The sequence below is a fragment of the Rhinoderma darwinii genome, chromosome 1 (genome assembly GCF_050947455.1).
Source record: "Rhinoderma darwinii isolate aRhiDar2 chromosome 1, aRhiDar2.hap1, whole genome shotgun sequence".
Classification (NCBI taxonomy): Eukaryota; Metazoa; Chordata; class Amphibia; order Anura; family Rhinodermatidae; genus Rhinoderma; species Rhinoderma darwinii.
This window is the reverse complement of record NC_134687.1, coordinates 427,482,054-427,499,278: the sequence shown is the minus strand read 5'-3', so window position 1 is coordinate 427,499,278 and position 17,225 is coordinate 427,482,054. Positions and strand designations below refer to the sequence as shown.

The 17,225-nt window shown below is 41.8% G+C and overlaps 1 protein-coding gene across 1 annotated transcript in view; it reads left to right on the top strand.

The window, feature by feature from the left end:
- Positions 1-14,935, top strand: part of SART3 (spliceosome associated factor 3, U4/U6 recycling protein) — a 33,965-nt gene extending 19,030 nt beyond the window's left edge. The window contains exons 11-19 of the mRNA XM_075830292.1: positions 168-226; positions 1,817-1,926; positions 4,215-4,327; positions 4,415-4,491; positions 4,580-4,733; positions 10,434-10,879; positions 11,909-12,061; positions 13,359-13,546; positions 14,065-14,935. Coding sequence (XP_075686407.1) covers positions 168-226; positions 1,817-1,926; positions 4,215-4,327; positions 4,415-4,491; positions 4,580-4,733; positions 10,434-10,879; positions 11,909-12,061; positions 13,359-13,546; positions 14,065-14,245 — 1,481 coding nt within the window. The 3' untranslated portion in view covers positions 14,246-14,935. The remainder of the gene's footprint in view (positions 1-167; positions 227-1,816; positions 1,927-4,214; positions 4,328-4,414; positions 4,492-4,579; positions 4,734-10,433; positions 10,880-11,908; positions 12,062-13,358; positions 13,547-14,064) is intronic.
- The last annotated feature ends 2,290 nt before the right edge of the window (positions 14,936-17,225 follow it).

Here is a 17,225-nt window from a genome sequence, read left to right as displayed (position 1 = left end):
CTCTAGGAGTCTGTAGGATCCCCCCCCCCCTTTTTTTCTTTTTCTTTTCTTCCTTGACTGCTAAAAGTTTCTATCTTGGTGTGCTGTTTTTTTCTGGGGCGGGGGTTGGCTTGGTTTATAAGATGTCCAAATTTTCTGTTTTATTGAATGTTTCTGCATTTTTACAGAGTTTAGTGAAAGTGGAGATCCTTCTTGTAGCGTAATGCAGAACTGGGCCAGGATAGAGGTAAGATGTTTCATAACCATATGAGGCATTTATGGGAAACCTGCATTAAATGCTGGCTGGAGCCAGTTCATCCACGGTCTCCGGCTGTGATTCCATATGTGCACAGCCTCCTCCTGTATGTGTGCATGCGCCAGATGCAGCATGTTGTTACTATTAAGCGTTTGAGCAGTTGGATTCGCAGCCGGAGACCGTGGATGAATGACATCTGCTCCTGACCACTTCTCTGTGATGTCTCATGGACCAGGAGCATTTCTTCATCTGGTGCCCGATTGATAAAGACCGTGCCCGTAATCCCTGTCTGTGATCATGGGCAAGAACAGCCACCCGGCATTTGCGGGCCGTGCTCCCGTATAAAGTATGGGAGCACGGTCTGTAAAAAGCAAGAAATGGGGACATGTCCTATCGTTTGCGGAGCCTTTCTACGGCACGGACGCCTTCCCGTAAATATACGGGAAGGTGTCGTGGCGACTATAGAAATGAGTAAGTCTGTAATTCCGGACAAAATCTATAGTCGTGTGCATGGGGCCTAGTTACTAAGTGACAAGATGCAAAAGAGTATGATGATACATATGGTTGTACTGTAGTTTCATATAAGGGATAAACCCTACTGTAAACTCTTCATATACAAGTAATAGAACTTATTTTTTTTCTTTTTTTTTAGAGGAAGCATAAGCTCCATTTTAATTATTGACAGAATAGCATGAAATGTTTCTTAATGCAACTGAGGTGTGTCCATAAAGCATCCCAAATACCATACCTGTTCCCTGGATGCTACGATTCTTTTCATTTCACTTGTGACATTTGAGGTCGGTTTAGGGAAAGAACCTCCTGGTAGAAGTGATATGTTGTAGATCGCTCTGCTAGAAGAAATAGCGGCAGCATGCAAATATTATTCACATTCCTATGTATTATATATGGTAGATAGATGAACACCAGATACTTATAGATGAACTGACGTGTATTTAATAAATTTCTGGGATCTAGTGCTTGACATACAGTATGCAGCAAAGTGACATTGATATTGTAAATCTGCTGTAAACTCTGATCTTCAGCTTGGTTTTTTTTCCTATTATTTGTATTCCGTGACTCAGAGATTGCATTCCCTTATACAAAAGTTGGACAGTGGGCAGTAAAAATACCCATCATTTTGAATAACCCTACGGCTGCTTATATTTATACTAAAAGACACATACAATTTAAAGGGATTGTCACATTCAGACAAACCCTGTCCATATGCCCTGTTAGGGGGGGGGGGGTCCTCTGGTCATAAGCCCACCGCTGTGCCATAACAAAGAACCGCTCTGTAATAGCAGGTCAAAAAGTACAACATCTGTCAATGTGGAGAAGCTGATTCCGCAGGCAGTATTTTTATATAGAAGCATAGTTCTTTCCCAGGGGCCTGTATATTTGAACAAATAAGCCTACCTTCTTCCAAACCCAAAGGCGTGGTAAATTTTCATGCTGTCATTTATTGGCAAATTGATCTTGGTACTGCATTTATTGAAGAATACTGTAAACTTATGCTGTATAAATCTGACTGCAATTGAATTAGAAATCTAAAAATTGTTTCCCTTTACTTGACCCCCTAAGGCTCAACACTGCAACAACATGCAGAAAGCTAGAGAACTCTGGGATAGCATCATGACCAAAGGCAATTCCAAATTTGCCAATATGTGGCTGGAGTATTACAACCTAGAAAGGTAAGAATGATCTTGAGATTCAAGATAAATAAGCAGATGGCTAGTATTGATCTAGCATATAAAAGCCATACGGAGCTGCTGGAAGCCGGTGAATAATTTTCTCTGTTGAGAACAGGAGCTTCTTCAGGGTCCTGTTCAGTACAAACAGTCTACAGTAATAATAACCTGGAGAATAAAGGAGTGGTTCTTCCAGGTAGGGGGCAGTGCAGCACCATGCATTACAGCGCTACTAGACAACCAATTACTGCAGGAAATTCAGTATGGCCCCATGCATACGAACGTAAAAACACCCGTAATTACAGGCCCATAGACTTCTATTGGCCACGGGTACCTTCCTGTTTGCTTACGGTAAGGTGCCCGGGCCTTTGAAAAATATGGAACATGTCCTATTTCAGGCCGTAATTACGGCACAGGCAGGCCCATAGAAGTCTATGGGACTCCCGTAATTACAGGTGGCTACGTGTGTGCACCCGTAATTACGGGAGCGTTGCTAGGCGACGTCAGGGGATAGTCACTGTCCAGGGTGCTGAAAGAGTTAAACGATCAGCAGTAACTCTTTCAGCACCCAGGACAGTGACTACCACTGGAGAAAAGTTAACTTACCCAGAACTCCCTGCTTCTTCCTCCAGTACGGCCTCCCGGGATGACGTTTCATCCCATGTGACCGCTGCGGCGGTCACATGGACTGCCACGTCATCCAGGGAGGTCGGATTGGATGTCAAAAGAGGGACGCGTCAAGTCACCAAGACAACGGCCTGGGTACGTATGAACTTCTTTTACTTTCAATCGCTGCGGAAACTCTGCCCGAAAAGGCTGCCCCTTCTCTCTATCCAGCACTGATAGAGAGAAGGGGCTGCCGATTAGTGCAGAGAAAACGGGTCCGTAAATACGGGTTGAATACTGGTGACAACGGACCCGTATTTACGGGCGCGCGTCCGTAAATACTGGTGGAATACGTGTGATAAAGGACCCGTATTTACGGGAGGAAAAGAAATACGTTTGTGTGCATGGGGCCTAACACATTGCCTGCTGATTGGTTCTACTTTCCCTAAATGTGACACGCTGATTGACCACTTACTGTGGTCAATCACATGCATTTTATTAGTGAAATGCACTTGCTGATTGGCTAGGTCTTCATTGTCTGTGGCATTGTACGTTAAAGAGACTCTGTCACCAGTTTATCAATTCCATATCTCCTAACTAATCTAATAGGCGCTATAATTCTGATAACTACAGTGTGATTTGTTTTAAAAAAACAAACAAAAAAGAACTTTTTATTTGCAAAGTTATGAGCATTTTTCTAAATAAGCCTTTATTAGACAACTGGGAGGTAACACCAGCTATTCTCCTGAGGTGGAACTTCCTCACAGCCTCTGACCTGTCCTATCAGCATGAAGCTGCTTCACACAGTGTGAGAGACTGAGGCTGGAGGGAAGGGGGATCACTTCTAATAGAAATATCTCCAGCTGTGGACCACCTAGAGAACCACAGTTCTAGCTGTGACAACCGGAGGTATCACCAGTTGAATACACAGTCTGGAATGGAAGCTGTATACTATATGATCACCCTGTGTTGCTGGGCAGGGAAGTGGGAGAAGCTGTATGCTGATTGGACAGCGTCATACAGAAAACATTACACCGCCCAGAGTGAAAAGAAAGTCCCCTCCTATTTGGCTATTGGAACCGCATTCGCATATTTAGAAAAATGCTCATAACTTTGTAAATAATAAGTTTTTTAAAACAAATCCAACTAGTTATCCGCATCATAGTGCCTATTAGATTAGTTAGGAGGTAGAGAATTGATGAACGTGGTTTCAAGTTATGACGGTCCAGGAAGACAATTGTAAATTGAACAGTTTGTACCTCTTAGGTTATTGTAACTTGGGAGGACACTGTACAGTTATTGAGCTTTTAAAGGGGTTTTACAGTTCTAAACATATAAAGTATAATTACTGTATAAATGAAGTTCTACAACTTTTTAATAAACTTTGCCTAGACATGACTGCTGTTGGTGGACCACCGTTTCTGTGGATTAGTATTATTTGTTTGAGATGGGAATACCCCATCTTTTGAGGATGTCATGAAATATTATTTTTGTTCTGGTCACCTGCAAATGTCATGGACTCCACTGGGAAGTGCTTATGCAGTAGTTTTATCTAGAAGTGGTTCTCTTTAGAATGGCATTTCAGTCTCCTCCATCTACTCGATGACGCAGTGTAGACCCACGCTGTATCCTATAGGTTTTGTTAATACTCTATATATCTATGTTGCATATGTATGTTTTCACAGAGCCCATGGTGATACTCCGCACTGTAGGAAGGCTTTACATCGTGCTGTGCAGTGCACCGTGGATTATCCTGAGCACGTGTGCGATGTATTGCTCACCCTGGAGAGAGCAGAAGGTGGGTAGCTTGTAGTAACTAGTCAAAATATACAATGTCTTTTTATTGATAGGCTTCAATAAGATTGTTCATTTTTTTTTCTATCAGGGAGTTTAGAAGACTGGGATGCAGCTGTTATAAAAACCGAAGCAAGACTATCAAGAGTTAATGAACAGCGGGCAAAGGTACCAGGGATAACTCACAATTTTGTCAAATATGGCGTAATTATATAATATTTGATCTCCATAGCATGTTCTGTGCTGGATTTCACAGGCTGCTGCGAAGCAAGCCATCCATGCTAGGCAGGAGGAGGAAAAGTCTGAGCAGAGGAAAAAAACTCGAGCTGCAAAGAAACCCCAAAAAGCCAAACCTGGAGATAAACGTAAAGCTGAGGATGAAGATGATGAAGAGTGGGGGGAGGATGCAGGTAAGGTTTTCCCATTTTATACGCTTCGCTTAAGCTATTGGTATAATCTTGATGGCTAAATTTGCACACACCGTTTTGGATACATTTTTTTGTTTTGTTTAACTGCATCAAAAACTGCCTGTGTGAATCCAGGTTCTTTTCACACTAGCGTCATGGCTTCCATTTGTGTGAGGTGTCCGACCCCTGACCACTTCCTTAACCCCTTCAAGACGCAGCCTGTTTTTGCCTTGTGGCACAGCCCATTTTTTTTTTTTCAAATCTGACGTTTTCCTTTATGTGGTAATAACTCCGGAATGCTTTTACCTATCCAAGCGATTCTGAGATTGTTTTCTCATGACATATTGTACTTTGTTAGTGAAAAAATGTGGTCGACAAATGTAATATTTATTTGTGAAAAACACCAAAATTTAGAGAAAATTTGCAAAAAAAAAATAGCAGTTTTTTAAAAATTTAAGTGTATCTGCTTGTAAAACAGGTAGTAATACCACACAAAATAGTTACTAGTTACCATTTCTCACATGTCTACTTTGTTTGCATCGTTTTTTGAACATACTTTTAATTTTTTAGGACGTCACAAGGCTTAGAACTTTGGCAGCAATTTCTCACATTTTCAAGAAAATGACAAAAGCCTATTTTTTTCAGGAACTAGTTCAGTTCTGAAGTGGCCTTGAGGGCCTTATATATTAGAAAGTCACCATAAATCACCCCATTTTAAAAACTGCACCCCTCAAAGTATTCAAAACAGCATTCACAAAGTCTCAACCCTTCTAGGCGTTTCACAGGAATTAAATCAATGTAGAGGTGACATTTTTTAATTTCATTTTTTTGGCCCAAATTCATTTGTAATAAAAAATAAATAATTCTGTACAACAGAAGGTTTTACTAGAGAAACGCAACTCAATATTTATTGCCCAGATTCTGCAGTTTTTAGAAATACCCAACGTGTGGCCCTAGTGCGGTAATGGACTGAAGCACCGGCCTCCGAAGCAAAGGAGCACCTAGTGGATTTTGGGGCCTCCTTTCTTTTTAGATTATATATTCGGCACCATGTCCAGTTTGAAGAGGTCTTGTGGTGCCAAAACAGTGGAAACTCCCCAAAAGTGACCCAATTTTTGAAACTAGACCCCTCAAGGAATTTATCTATGGGTATAGTGAGCATTTTAAACCCTTATTTTTTTTATTTTTTTGCTAAGTTAAATTGAATTAGTCTGTCAAGATAAAAATCTACTTTTTTTTTCAGAAAAAACATAGAATTTTTTAATTTTTACAAGGACTAAAGGCAAAAAAAAAAACCCTAACATTTGTAAAGCAATTTCTCCCAATTACAGCAATATCCCATATGTGGTAATAAACTGCTGTTAAGACCCACAGCAGGGCTCAGCAACGAAGTAGAACCATTTGGATTTTTAGGCGCAGATTTTGCTGGAATGGTTGTCGGTGCCATGTCGTGTTTGCAACGCCATTGAGGGATCAAAACAGTGGAAATCCCCCAAAAGTGACCACATTTTGGAAACTACACCCCTCAACGAATTTTTCTAGCGGTATAGTTAGCATTTTGACCCCACCGTTTTTTTGCAGAATTTAGTGGAAATAGACTGTGAAGATGAAAATCTACTTTTTTTCTGAAAAAACATAGAATTTTTTTATTTTTACAAGGATAAAGGAGAAAAATCACCTCAACATTTACGGCAATACCCCATATATGGTAATAAACTGCTATTTGGACCCACGGCAGGGCTCAGAAGAGGAGCGCAATTTATAGCACAGATTTTGCTGGAATGGTCTTCATGTTCCATGTTGCATTTGCAGAGCTCCTGAGGTACCAGTACAGTGAAGTGACCCCATTTTGGAAACTGCACCCCTCAAAGAATCAATGTAGGGGTGTGATCACTTTTATGACCCCCATAGTTTTTCTGGCTTGAAAAAATTAAATGTTACATTTTTCAGACACGGCATACAAGTGAAGTAAATCGCCTCAATATCTATTGGGGTATTTCTTCTGACTTTAGAAATACCCCCAAAGTGGTCTAAATATGTTGTCTGGACATATAGCAGTCCCTGGAAGTAAAGAAGCACCACAGGGATTTTGAGGCCGCCTTTTTACCTGGGTGATTTTTAGCCACAAGCATAGGCCTAAAAAATTGTGCAGATCATACACATTTGCTATAGTATTAGGTATTCATCTAGGGGTATAATGAGGGTTTTTAGTTTTGTTATACGTTTTTTTTAGTGTCCAATTTTAAAAATGGGTAAAAGACCAGAATGATAAAGGGAGGGGTGGGGGTTTTAAAAGTATAATTTATTTATTTTTTTAATCCAAGGAGGTGTGGAAGATGTGGAAGGAGTCCTTCATGCAGAGTCCGGGTTTTGATGGACAGGTGTCGCACTGATATATGGTATCCTTACGGATACCCCTTTTTGCATAGACCATTTTTTGTGCCCTCCGTTTTTTTTGTGTTGCAGGCACTTCACTTGGAAAGTGCTGCCCAGGAACGATACGGCAAGAACTACTTGAAGCAGCAGATGTTTCCCCCACCACGTCTCCAAGCAATAGAAATTTTATAATTTTTTCTTGGTATTCTAAGTAGGTACCCGGGTGGCCAGCTTTACGGAAAATTAAAAATGAATTGTTCAGTGCCGTCTATACAAGGTACACTGCCAATTTTTTTTGTACCAAATTTTGCTTTTCCGCACGCCACTGTACGGTTTTAACACCTGGTCATTCTGGTCAAACCCCCCCCCCCCCCCCCACCCCATGAATTTATTATATGCCTGAATGCACACAGGCTTCATTGTGGACGTTGTGAATCAACGTGTGGGGACAGGGGTGCAGCTGGCGTCATGCATACATTTTTATTCTGGTATTTCAGACACAGGACCCCATCCTGCAGCAATGCCCTGCTTTCTACAATTTGCAGGGATTGGCCGATGAGGGTCTTGGGATGGTGCCGCTGGTTTATTCGGACAGTCCACATGCCACTGTTTTTTTTGTCTTCTAGATATTTGAACAGGGGTACACTTGTGTACCAGTTGTACAAGTTGTACCCCTGATCTAACAGTGGGTGTAGGAGGTCCCACACTACCTTCCCTGTTGTGGACAGGACGGGGGGAAAATTTGGGGGCTGTATTGTCCTGTCCTTCCCCCTCATAGATCCGGAAAGCATGTGTGTATCCGGTCTCAGACTCACACAGCTTATAGACCTTGATGCCGTACCTGGCGCGCTTATTTGGCAAATATTGGTGCACCAGGGATTCATCAACTGAAATCTCTTTGTCGGGGGTGTAGATTTTGGGAAAAAATGTTTGAGGGCCCTTTTTTTAAAAAGTCTGTGGGAATTGGGGTCATAGGGAGTTGTCACTAAAGTGCAGAAATTTTTGGATTGCCTCAAAGCGGGGTCTGGCCATTGTATTGCGGTACAGTGGACAATGATTGAGAATGTCTGTCTGTGGGCCAGTAGGATCTCACTTTGGGCTTTTTAGTGAGACCCATTTTGAGGACTAACCCCCAATATTTTTGCATTTCTGCTCAATTAGTTGGTTGCCAACGATTGGGCTGGGTATAAAAGGAGTTTGGGTGTTCGGCTATAAACCACCATAAGCTCTATCAAATTGTCGGTAAAGAACAATTTGAAATATCCAATTACAGGCAGTCCTTCCGTCTGCACACAAATTCCTGACGCAGCAGTAAATTCTGGGATTTGTGGGGTGTGATTGGTTGGGGGTGACCAATTACTGCTGGCAGTACCAGGGTCAGGCAGAACCTGTGGACTAACCCCCCTGCGACTACGAGGAGGTTCCTCGCTGTCACTAGAGGAGGACGACGAGAGAAAGAACTCTGGTTCCTCACCGCTCGCTGAGTCCGTATCGGATGCGACCGTGGCATACGCCTCTTCAGCGGTGTAACTCTTCGCAGCCATTTTATTAATTTGTGTGTAAATATATATGTCGTTTATACACACGTAGCTGTAACAAACCATTGTATAACCGTTTTTTTTTTTGGTTTTTTTTTCACACTAAAACACTAACTAACGCTGAGGGTATGTTCACACGGCCTATTATCGGCCCTTTTTCAGGCCGTAAATGGCCGAAAAATCGGAAGCAGAACGTCTCCAAACATCTGTCCATTGATTTCAATGGGAAAAATGGCGTTCTGTTCCGACGGACCCTTATTTTACTTTAGACCACCAGGGAAGTTTTAATTAGTATGAAGTATTTTTATTTTCTGTTGTGGGTCTTATAACCCCAAAAATATGGTACTTTGCAAATCCGTTCTTCACGGTTTTAAAGATCTCTGTTTGTAGTCTTTGAATTAAAACTTCCAGATGTATGAAAAGCTGTCCTGGTCATGTGATGCTCACACAGGTGCATGGCTTATTACAGTACAGTTATCAAAGGTCTCTCTCATCTAATGAGCTGTATGAGCATCACATGACCAGGACAGATTCATCCCTGGAAGGAAACCATGATGGTACTTATTCAATGCAGAGATTATCACTAAAACTGTTGAGAACTGGCACCCGAAGTAGATTGGAAAATTGCATAACTTTTCATTATACCATAAATGAGCTTTATTTGCTGAAAACGGAATACTACTTTAACCCCTTCCCCCTGCTTGCATTCTGGGCCCTAATGTCCAAGCCATTTTTTACATTTTTACATTGTCACATTCAAAGAGCTCTAAATTTATTTATTTTTTTGCGTCGGCATAGCTGTATAAGGTCTTGTTTTTTGCGGGAAGACTTGTAGTTTTTCTTGGTACCATTTTGGAGTAGATGCGACTTTTTGATCACTTTTTATCACATTTTTTTAAAGTCAGGATTAACAGAAAACAGCAATTTTTCCATTGTTTTTTATTTTATTTTTTACGGCGTTCACAGTGCGGGTTAAATAATGTAACAGCTTTATAGTCGGGGTCGTTACGGACGCGGCGATACCAAATATGTATAACTTTTTTGCTTTATTGTAGTTTTTTTTAATAGTAAAGCATTTTGTAATGGGAAAAGCTGGGTTTTTCATTTTTTTTTTTTTTCACTTTTTTTTAAAATTAACTTTATTAAACTTTTTTTACTTTTTTACTAGTCCCACTAGGGGACTTCACTATCCTCCGATCGCTATTATAATACACTGCAATACTTTTGTATTGCAGTGTATTACTGCCTGTCCGTTTAAAACGGACAGGCATCTGCTAGGTCATGCCTGCGGCATGATCTAGCAGGCATTCGCTCCAGGCAGACCTGGGGGTCTTTATTAGACCCCCGGCTGCCATAGAAAACACAGACACTCGGCGATTTTATCGCCGGGTGTCAGTGAGATGAGAGGGAGCTCCCTCCCTCTCTCCAAAACCATTCAGATGCGGTGCTCGCTATTGTGCACCGCATCTGAAGGGTTAAACGGGTGAGATCGATACTAATATCGATCTCACCCGGCAGAGCAGGGACGCCCCCAGCCCTCAGCTGCCTCTGGCAGCTGAGAGCAGGGAGATTTCACGGCTCCCTGCTCTGTTTACTTTATTCTACAGCAGCGACGTAGAATAGCGGCGCTCTAGAATAAAGCCCACTAATGACCGCCGTAAAAAGACGTATCGGCGGTCACTAAGGGGTTAAAATGGACCCATAAATGTTTGTTGTGTAGCAGTTCTAGATGATTCTGTGCATGCTTTAGTAGGATATATAGATAAATGTTCGTGTTTGTGCCCTGCAGCTGAACAACCCTGTAAGAAGCACAGAGGAGAGGAGCAGTCTGAAGACAATGAGGCAGAGGAGATGGAGACTGAAACAGGGCTTTTTGGAAGGAGTACCTCCTCCGCAAGTCGGTCTCAATCCAAGCAGAAACCTCCTGCCACAAACGAACAGCCCAGGATCCCTCATAATCCTCACAAGGACAAGTTAACTGTTTTTGTGAGCAACTTGCCCTACAATATGTCTGATCCAGAGCAACAACTTAGAAATGTTTTCTCTGGCTGTGGGGAGATCTCCCAGGTTAGGGTTATCTACACTAACAAAGGGGCCTTCCGTGGATACTGCTATGTTGAATTTAATGAAGAGAAAGGTGCTCTGGATGCACTGAAAATGGACCGGCATGAGGTGAAAGGGAGGCCTATGTTTGTGTCTCCTTGTGTGGACAAGAACAAGAACCCAGAGTTTAAGGTTAGTTTTTGTTAGTATTTATCATGATGACCAGGACTTTAGCAGTTGTCTATTGTTTACAGCCTCTCTTTTTTTCAGCTGACCCTTCTATCTTCAATGTCTCCAAATTCACAGAACTGTGGTATAAGGGTTTTGTAGTACTTCTAAAATGCATTGTCTAAGTCTAGTTAAAGAGGCTCTGTCACCAGATTTTGCAACCCCTATCTGCTATTGCAGCAGATCGGCGCTGCAATGTAGATTACAGTAACGTTTTTATTTTTAAAAAACGAGCATTTTTGGCCAAGTTATGACCATTTTTGTAGTTATGCAAATGAGGCTTGCTAAAGTCCAACTGGGCGTGTATTATGTGCGTACATCGGGGCGTGTTTACTACTTTTACTAGCTGGGCGTTGTGTATAGAAGTATCATCCACTTCTCTTCAGAACGCCCAGCTTCTGGCAGTGCAGATCTGTGACGTCACTCACAGGTCCTGCATCGTGTCGGACACATCGGCACCAGAGGCTTCAGTTGATTCTGCAGCAGCATCGGCGTTAGCAGGTAAGTAGCTACATCGACTTACCTGCAAACGCCGATGCTGCTGCAGAATCAACTGAAGCCTCTGGTGCCGATGTGTCCTCGCTCGTCTGACACGATGCAGGACCTGTGAGTGACGTCACAGCGTGATCTGCCAGAAGCTGGGCGTTCTGAAGAGAAGTGGATGATACTTCTCATCAGAACGCCCAGCTAGTAAAAGTATTAAAAACGCCCCGATGTACGCACATAATACACGCCCACTTGGACTTTTACTTTTAAACACACCCACTTGGGCTTTTGCAAGCCTCATTTGCATAACTACAAAAATGGTCATAACTTGGCCAAAAATGCTCGTTTTTTAAAAATAAAAACGTTACTGTAATCTACATTGCAGCGCCGATCTGCTGCAATAGCAGATAGGGCTTGCAAAATCTGGTGACAGAGCCTCTTTAAGCTTTTTAAGCGTTCTTCATTTTTCCAGGGTTTTCAAACTAAATACGAATGTGACTTTCATAGGTGTTCAAATACAGCACCATCCTAGAGAAACACAAGCTATTTGTTTCTGGCTTACCATTTTCCTGCACTAAAGAGGAGCTGGAAGAAATCTTTAAAGAGCATGGCACCATTAAGGAGATCCGTCTGGTAACCAATCGGTCTGGGAAACCAAAGGTACGTCCCTATTGTGCTGTGACTTGGAGGGGTTCTTTCTATAAGAATTAAAATTCACAAATAATATTAAATGGGCTATCCAGGATTTAAAGTTTAATGGCCAATCCTTCGGATAGGCCATCAATATAAGATCGGTGAGAGTCCAACTCTCTGCACCCCCCGGCGAAGCTTGTGAGCGCTGCAGCCTCTTCGTTGTTTTTACAAAGGGTATCAGGTTGTTCATGCTTGCACCCGCCATTACTTTCATAGTGGCGGTGGGACAGCGCTGTAATGCCTAGCTCAGCCACTATGCAAGTATGAACAACCTGATACCCTATGTAAACAAAGAGGCTGCTGCCCCTTTAAACAGCTTATCGGCGGAGGTGCCGAGAGTCCGACTCTACTGGTCTAATATTAATGGCAATATCCCAAAGATAGGCCATCAATTTTTAAATCCTGGACAGCCCTTTTTAATATTGTTACCAGGTTTTCAGCTCGGTTTCTTTTGGGAGTTTCTATGTATGCGCAGAAATATATACCTTTCTACAGCACGAGCCTTCCGCTAAATACCGATTTTTATACAGCTAGTATAGAGCTCAGAGCTTGTAAGTATCCATATTCAGTTTACTGAATACTTTGATAAAATAAAGGGTCACCTACTTGATTTTATTTTTTTTATGTCTAATTATAAGCGTAGGAAAATTGGTCCTGTTTCCTTTTCTTTAGGCGAAACCTCTTCTTTCCCCCCCCCCCCTAATATTTTAATTTTGTCTAGTACAATTTTTAGCAATGTAATCTATTCAGAATATTACATAAAGAGGTGGAACATGACCAGTATACTAGCAGATGAACTTTGGAAACCATCTTGTCGTGGACATGACACACGGCTCAATAGGCCACGGTTACCAGTATGAGTAACACACACAGCACCCTGGAACGGTTGGAGTTCTGGAGTAGGCGAAGCTGTGTTGTAATGAATCAACAGCGACTCTTACCAGCATGGCTTAGTGATGAGAACATAAAATGGTGCGTGGGGTCTGTTTTTAATTGAGATCGTTTTGCCCAAAATATGGCTTCAAATGATTTCATACAACTGGGTGAAATGCGGCAGGACTGTTTCGCTTCTAGCATCTTGAGAAGTAATGTCGGATTCCTATATATTATACGGTTTGCATGTGTGTATTTACAGATGTTTTTCATTGTTTAGACCCTGTAATTTTAGTTTGTGTGTGTGTATACAATTTACTAACTTTTTGTTTTCTGTATGATAATTTTCATAAGAATCTCTTAATCCTATTTTTACTTTACCCCTTTTTAGGGACTTGCATATGTTGACTATGAAAATGAGACCCAGGCCTCACAAGCTGTAATCAAATTGGATGGCACAAAAATGAAGGACCATACTATTAAGGTGGCGATTAGTAATCCTCCTATAAGAAAACAGCAAGAGAGTCAAGAAGCTGCTCGCTTAGCAATGTCTATGGTCCCTCGACAAACATACGGAGCGTAAGTATAGTAGAAATCTAGCAGAAAATAAGGGCTCCCTCACAGTCTGTCTGTAATGCCACTTTAGTGGAGAATACCCCATGGAGAATGTCTGCGATTGACAGGTTTTCCTGTATGAGTTGTATATTGGCAAAGCTGTCAATCATCCAGCTTTGACGAGGGAAGCGGGGGCTCAAACGGTTCAGGCTTTAAACCGCTTTTTACACTAAAACACGGTCAGAAAATAGCAAAGTATGTATATCGCTGAACTTGGCACCTCTCGTTCTCTAGGCTATGCTGCCCAGAGAGGGGGACCATAGTGTTTCATCTAAGGCCAGGACCACACACCCAGTTTTTGGCTCATTTTTTTTTAGCTAAAGTCAGAAGTGGATCCAAAAGAAAGGAATTCAGAAAAGACTGATGCTTTTCTTTTGTGTCCACCCCTGTGTTTGGCTGAAAAAACTTCACCAAAAACTGCATCAAAACCGCCCCGGAACCACATAAAATAATTCTCTTGCTTAATTATTTTCTATTAATAGGAGGGGGAAAGGAAGAACCCAAGTGGCTCTCTTACCGCGATCTCTGCACCGCCAGAATACACCAGGCACCACAAAAACAGAAAATGGTACCCCCCAGACACCGGAGGCATCATCAGGTGCTGAAGGGGAGCCCCGGAAGATGTCTAATGCTGACTTTGCCAGGATGTTGCTCCAGAAGTGATCGGATTAAACGGGGACCTGTGCAATGGGAAAATGTAAAAAAAATGACTGCCCCTTTGTGACCACCTCCATCGCTGCAGCTGCTTGCGGCTCTACTAAACACTTGGACTGCAGATTCTGCCCAGTTGGGCTATACGTACAGTTTGTTTTACAGGTTGTTCGTTTTTCTAGTTCCTATACTGATTACCTTTTTATGTTTTAATAGTGCAGACTTTAGGCTTCCTTATTTCCCTCATATTGAGGCAGGCAAGGCAAAGTAGGGGTAGCTAATAACGGTCTGTTGGGGTATGTTTTTACACCTGGTGTTACAGAATGTCGATTGATTGCACACAATTGCAAAAGTCCTAGTGAAACACACCCAGAAATGGGTATTTTATATGTATTACCCTCATTTCATGCTTTGTTTCCCTGTGGAATTTACAGTTCATTTATGTTGGTTAAAACTGGATTAAAACATTTGCTGTACTGAAGCCAATCTTACCAATGTGCGACTAGCAACTTTGTGCAGTCTTCGGTTAGTGAGCACTCCTACACGTGTACACCCAACCAATATACTGCATATTTGGACAATCGGTTATATTGAATGACTACTGTGTCACTTTGCGTCATTGTAGCAATGTGCATGGAGAACTTTTTCCCCTGATTGCTTGTTCATTTCATGGGTCTTTAACTGCAGTATTGAGACAGACCTACCAGAAGAAAATAAAGTGCCGCTTAGGCTTCGTTCAGATCTGCGTCGGGGTTCCGTTCATGGGTTCCGTCAGACCTTAACATCAGGGGAACCCATGAACGGAAATCATAGCTTCCATTTTTATATTACCATTGATTTCGGAAACGGAAACCTTATGGGACGGAGACAAACGGAAACCATTGGCAATGGAAGCGTTACCATTGAAAGGTAATGTTACGCGAAGCTATGGTTTCCATTCATGGGTTCCCCTGACGGAAAGGTCTGACGGAACCCATGAACAGAACCCTGATGCAGATCTGAACGAAGCCTAAGCGGCACTTTATTTTCTTCTGGTAGGTCTGTCTCAATACTGCAGTTAAAGACACATGAAATGAACAAGCAATCCGGAAAAAAAGTTCTCCACAATACAAAGATGCACATTTACTTTTAAAGACATTCTTTAATCAAAATGAATTGAAGGAGAACAATGCTAATAGTATATATTAGCATCATAGCGTTTTAATGTAGCCGCTGGTAGCCAAACGAGTACCTCCTTTTCCTATAAGAAGACTCCATTTCTCCCCATAGTTCACCCATCTTTTAGAGGCGTGTGTTGTACACCTAATGGGATGATGGGTGCACAACCAGTCCCAAGGCAGCTATAATGTTAAAGTACGCACATTAGAACAATTACCTAACATATTCGCTAGTCCGCACTGTGCGTTTTTATTGTTTGAAACCATGATGATTTTGCAATACGACAGCATTTTTATTTTTTTTAGAGCTTCGTGCTAAAACTGCAATTAAGCTGTTAGATGTGGACTCCTCTGGACTCCACTTGTGTCTTTACATGGACTACTTGTTATTTTGACAATGTCTCCGTTTCTCAGCTCTAGTGTAGCGGTCGCACACAGCCCAGCCAGCTTAATGACTGCATTGATGTCCCGTTTGACCACATACATAATTGTCTAAATTAGTTTTACGTAAACCTGTTTGTGTTGAGGACCTGCTGGATCCAGGGTGGCAAGTCACCTAAATATGGCAGCTAATAGTTTTTAAGGTTACCAGTTGTTCACATAAGCACACTGCAGTAGAGTCTGCGATGTTCTACTGTTTATTGATCCTTAAGCCAAATTATTATGCGATGCTGAACTGGTCATGGATTTGCGATATAGATACGTTGTATCTAAGGATGAGGTAACATTTTGGAAACATGGCAAAAAATATAATTGATTGGATGTGGATTATTTTTAAAGGTTTTTTATAAGGTTTGGAATAGTATTGCTCGTGCTGCAGCTATGTAGATAACGGAACTTTGCATACAGCCTCACTTTCCCATTTACTGGAAAAAAAATCCACATAATTCATACATGACCTCAACCCCCCACTCCCTTCATCCCTCCTAAGCCCCCGCCTCCCAATATGCCCCAGAACACAATACCAGGGATTAACCTCTGTTTAATTATTGATAATTTGACAATGGCAAATACTCATTCTTTCAGCAGGCTGCCTGTTCTTCCACCAACAGGTGCAAAATACTCTCAAAGGACTAGTTCATGTAAAATTCCTATTTTCAATGGAGATAGAAGCTTGTGTTGCCAGTTACTTTGCCAACTAATGCAATCTTGTGCATTTACTGGAGAAGAAAATGCCGTAAAGCCTTTACCGGATAAATATAAGCGTGAGGCAGTCATTTGGTAGTGTGAGTTAAGAAGTCATAATGCGGTGCATGTTTTTTTTCCATAGGCCACTTTTTTTTTTTTTTTGAGTGAATTAAAGAGCGATCTTCGAGGTATCCTGTTGTGTCAAGTTGTTAAAAAAAAAATCCATTCAGCCATCTCCTAAAACTGTCTGATGGGTGCAGATGTTTGCTAGACCCTATCCAGAAAATCTGGCGAGTCATGCCGTGATCCATCACTGTGGTAGTAGTTTTGTTGTCACCCAACATTTCTAGAAGCAGATCTAACTAACTAACTAACTAACTAACTAACGGAACAACAACATTTTAAGAGGCTTCACACTTAGATAATTCAAAGACTTGGGATTTTTTTTATTTAAAGTGTTTTCAACTGGCTTTCCAGGACTATAATAGGCCATGAATGGGACTGAGCTGCAGTATCGGGACCGCCATTATACGGCACGTGCGTGGAAAACAATAAAGCGCTGCAGCACCTTTAGTCAGCTGATCGGCAGGGGTGGCTGGAGTCTAGATCTACTGATCTGATATGAATAGCCTATCCGAAATATAGGCCATCAATATTATAGTCCCGAAAAACCCATTTAAGGCCACTAACCACTTCAATAGCATTTC